Source organism: Daucus carota, chromosome 3 (assembly GCF_001625215.2).
Source record: "Daucus carota subsp. sativus chromosome 3, DH1 v3.0, whole genome shotgun sequence".
Taxonomy (NCBI): domain Eukaryota; kingdom Viridiplantae; phylum Streptophyta; class Magnoliopsida; order Apiales; family Apiaceae; genus Daucus; species Daucus carota.
This window is the reverse complement of record NC_030383.2, coordinates 43,077,480-43,081,161: the sequence shown is the minus strand read 5'-3', so window position 1 is coordinate 43,081,161 and position 3,682 is coordinate 43,077,480. Positions and strand designations below refer to the sequence as shown.

Here is a 3,682-nt window from a genome sequence, read left to right as displayed (position 1 = left end):
AGATTATACCAGAAGAAAGGAAGACAGGATGTTCGTTTTTCGACCCTATGTTCTTCATATCATATATGGATGCAGTTAAAAAGGCAAAGAAAAAAGATTCTACAGCAATTGAGAAAAGCAATGTGTGGAAGTGGATAAAGAAGCAAAAGATATTTGCTTGCAGATATGTTTTTGTTCCCATCTGCCAAAGGTATATAACAAAAACGTAAGACCTATAAATTATTTTACTGCTCCTAATGCACTAACTATAAGAATGTGGGTTTAATCATTTGACAGTAATCATTGGAATCTTCTCATACTCTGTAACTTGGGAGAAGATTTGGAGATGAATGAAAAAAGTCCATGTATGCTGTTATTGGACTCACTTCAAGAAGCAGAACCAAAGAACCTAGAACCGTGCATCAAACAGTACAATCTCTATTTGATTAGTATTTTAGAATTTAATGATTTATTTATGACGACTGTGTTGTTTTAATAGGAACTTTTTCATGCAGATTTGTGTACCAAATGTATAAGAATGAGTCAGTACAAGGAACTGATGATGTTTTCCAGTTCAATTTGAGTATTCCAATGGTTCCTCAACAGGATGACGGTGAAAAATGTGGATACTGTGTTCTTTACTATATGTTCAAGTTTTTGATGTCTTGTCCAGAAAACTTCAACATTAATGAACATGGTGGCTTTGTAAGTATATATTATTATTTAATTCTACTATTTATAATATATTTTTGTTAACAAATAACAACCAAATTAAAATGTTTAACAGATGAATAGCAGTTGGTTCACAGAGGAAGAGATGAACAACTTTTTCAACAATCTATCATCAGAGAAATTGCATACTGACCAAATGCAAGCTTCAGAAGACATAATTGTGGTCAAGGAAAAGAGTATGCAAAATTCAATCTCATTAATTTAGAATAATATAATCACTTTGTAGTTTGTGTTGGATTACAATTGTGGTCTTTGTTGATGCATAGATCTTTCAAGTAATATGGAAGTTGATGGCCAAAATGTCGATAATGAAATTGCTGCTGAAGAAATTGAAAAACTTTCTAAAGATGAAGAAGAGGCTGAGATGGTGGTACAATGTGAACCTATTCGTTCACTAGTTGTGTACACTCCAAAGAGCTCACAGGAGCAGCAAGAACCCAACCAACCAACACCACCTGCATGTAAACTTCAATTAGAATAATATTTTTTATATTGTATAATAAATAGTGCTATCCAGATTTCTTATGTCTAACACTGTTTGTTTTTGTAAACAGCTGAAACAATTGCCACTCATGAAAAAGATGGCAAGGAAAAGCTGGCTGCTGCTGCACCTTCTGTGAGAAAATCTCCAAGGCTACAACCTATAAAAGAAGATGAAGAAGATTTCTCTATTCATATTGTCGACCCTGAGGGAGGAGAAAATGCAGAGAAGGGACCAGCAGAAAAAGCACAAAGAAAAGTAAGGGCGACAAAGAATGAAGGTGTCAATAAAAGGAAAGCCGTAGAAGAGGTACATAGTTACACTATAACAGTACTTGTTCATTGTTCATCCCATTTTACAACAGTAGACATATAAAATATACATGGTTTCTATTGTATAGTACAGTTACACATTTGTAAAAACATTTAAATGGTCTGATTCTGTAACATAAGTAAAATAGTGCCAATTTTTTAATAATTATAGTTGGTTCCACTTTAGAAGCAAAATTAATGATTACTGATGAATACATCAGGATTACTGATGAGTGCATCAGGATTACTGATGACTGCATCAGGATTACTGATAGTCATCATCTCAGGTAGTAGCACTGTTAAGCTATTATTCTAAGATGAACTTTAAAAATACTTGATTCATACGGATCATAATGATTACTAATGAGTACATCAGTATTGTTGATGAGTGCATCAGGATTACTGATGAGTGCATCAGGATTACTGATAGTAATCATCTCAGGTTTACATTCCACAGTAGAACTGTTGAGCTATGTTCTAACATGAACTTTAATTTTTACAACATAATATTTAATATTTAATGAGCTATGTTTAATATTTGATACAGGTACAACATAATAAGGAAAAGAAATTGAAGAAAAAGGTGGAAGTAGAGAATGAAGATGAAGAAGTGGAAGAAGAAGAAGAAAAAGATGATGATGAGAAACCAAAAAAGATTTTAATCCGTGCTTATCCATCAACATTTTCAAAAACAATCTCAAGGCTGTCTGAAGCTCAAAGGCAGTGGGTCAAATCTGCTGGGTTTGGTGCACTCCTTCATTTTACTCTTGGTGAGGAACTGCCACACAAGACAATAGTTAATTGCTTATGGTGGTTCGAGCACAATAAATGTGAGTTTGGTCTATTCCCAAATCGGAATCTTAAAATAACAGAGGATGATGTTTTTGACATAATTGGTCTACCCCAAGGGAAATTGGATGTTAAACTTGAAGATTCTAAAGATAAAATCCAAAGCTGGGGCAAACAATTTAAAGAAAGGCAGCCAAGCAGGATCACTGAAAAGATGTTGCGTGAAAAGATTGCAGATTCTCGTGATGCCGATGAACATTTCAAGCAGAACTTCATGATTCTGATGGCTAACCTTTTCATCAGAACAGATAAAACGTCCTTTGTTTGCCCCAAAATCCTGAGGTTCAGTGGTAATTTTGACAATGCAAGAGACTACAATTGGTGCAAACTTGTGATACAAAATTTGAAAGAGGCTCATGAACAATGGTGGAATGATCCAAAAACACAATACTACACTGGTTGTTTTGTTTTTCTTCTTGTAAGACACCTTGAAACATTTGATACTCTTTTTTACTATATATGTATAGCTTCTGCCATCGTCTCTTATGACTTTCTATTTTGTCTGTAGTACTTTTATCTAGCTAGGACAAGCCATCCTGATGTGAGAGTGAAGAAAACATGGCCTGCCTTTGTTGGCTGGAAGAATTCATGCATTGATGACAGAGCAAAGAGGGAGGGTCTTGATAATAATTTTGGTCATGGAGATATTGTAAGTAGATAGTCTATATTCTTTCTACATATAGTCATGAATATAAAAAATGCCAATAATTTATATAATTATGCAGGTTCCAGAATTTGAAACTCCTGATGAAAGCAATCAAAATGATGTGAACTCTGAACAGTACAAGGTATAAAAATAATAAAAAATGAAGATGATTCTATAGTAGAACCACCATATTATATATAACTGTTTTTGATCATGTATCCATTTTAACTTGAGTTTTGTTTATTTCCATAAATAAATGAATATAAATGATGTTTTTATTCTATAATACAGGGTGGGAACAGCAACTTCACCACACCTAAAGAAACATTGAAGGGCGTAGGACCCAGTCGGCTGTTTTCTCCACAAGACAATGTTGATGCATCAATATTGTCAATTGCAAGAGATGTTGAACAGAATCACAATAGCACTGAGGTGCTCACAGAGGATGTAAGAAAATTTATTAGAATCAAGTAATTTACTATAGATTCATAACTATGTGCAAGTACTAACATACATTAATGAAACTAGGAGATAACGTCAAGATTACAGCATCATTTATCACAAATGGAAAAGCTGAAGAAAGAATTTGGTGAAACACTTGACAAGGGGAAACAGCTGTTCCCAGAAAGTGATAAAATAAAAGAATATGAACAGAGGTTTGAAGAGATGACAACAGGAAGGTGA

The 3,682-nt window shown here is 33.8% G+C and overlaps 1 protein-coding gene across 1 annotated transcript; it reads left to right on the top strand.

The window, feature by feature from the left end:
• Positions 1 to 3,682, top strand: LOC108212507 (uncharacterized). The gene is made up of 11 exons (XM_064090068.1): positions 1 to 190; positions 277 to 408; positions 495 to 684; positions 767 to 887; positions 978 to 1,172; positions 1,266 to 1,501; positions 2,051 to 2,770; positions 2,861 to 3,001; positions 3,078 to 3,140; positions 3,290 to 3,445; positions 3,527 to 3,682. The coding sequence occupies exons 1-11, from the start codon at positions 48 to 50 to the stop codon at positions 3,680 to 3,682; spliced, it is 2,253 nt and encodes a 750-aa protein (XP_063946138.1). The 5' UTR covers positions 1 to 47.

Excerpts from the sequence above, each read along its gene's own strand:
- LOC108212507 (XM_064090068.1), top strand. The coding sequence starts at position 48 with ATGTTCTTCATATCATATATGGATGCAGTTAAAAAGGCAAAGAAAAAA. Across the intron at positions 3,141-3,289 it reads TGAACTCTGAACAGTACAAG|GGTGGGAACAGCAACTTCAC; the intron begins GTATAAAAATAA and ends TCTATAATACAG. Across the intron at positions 3,446-3,526 it reads CTGAGGTGCTCACAGAGGAT|GAGATAACGTCAAGATTACA; the intron begins GTAAGAAAATTT and ends TAATGAAACTAG.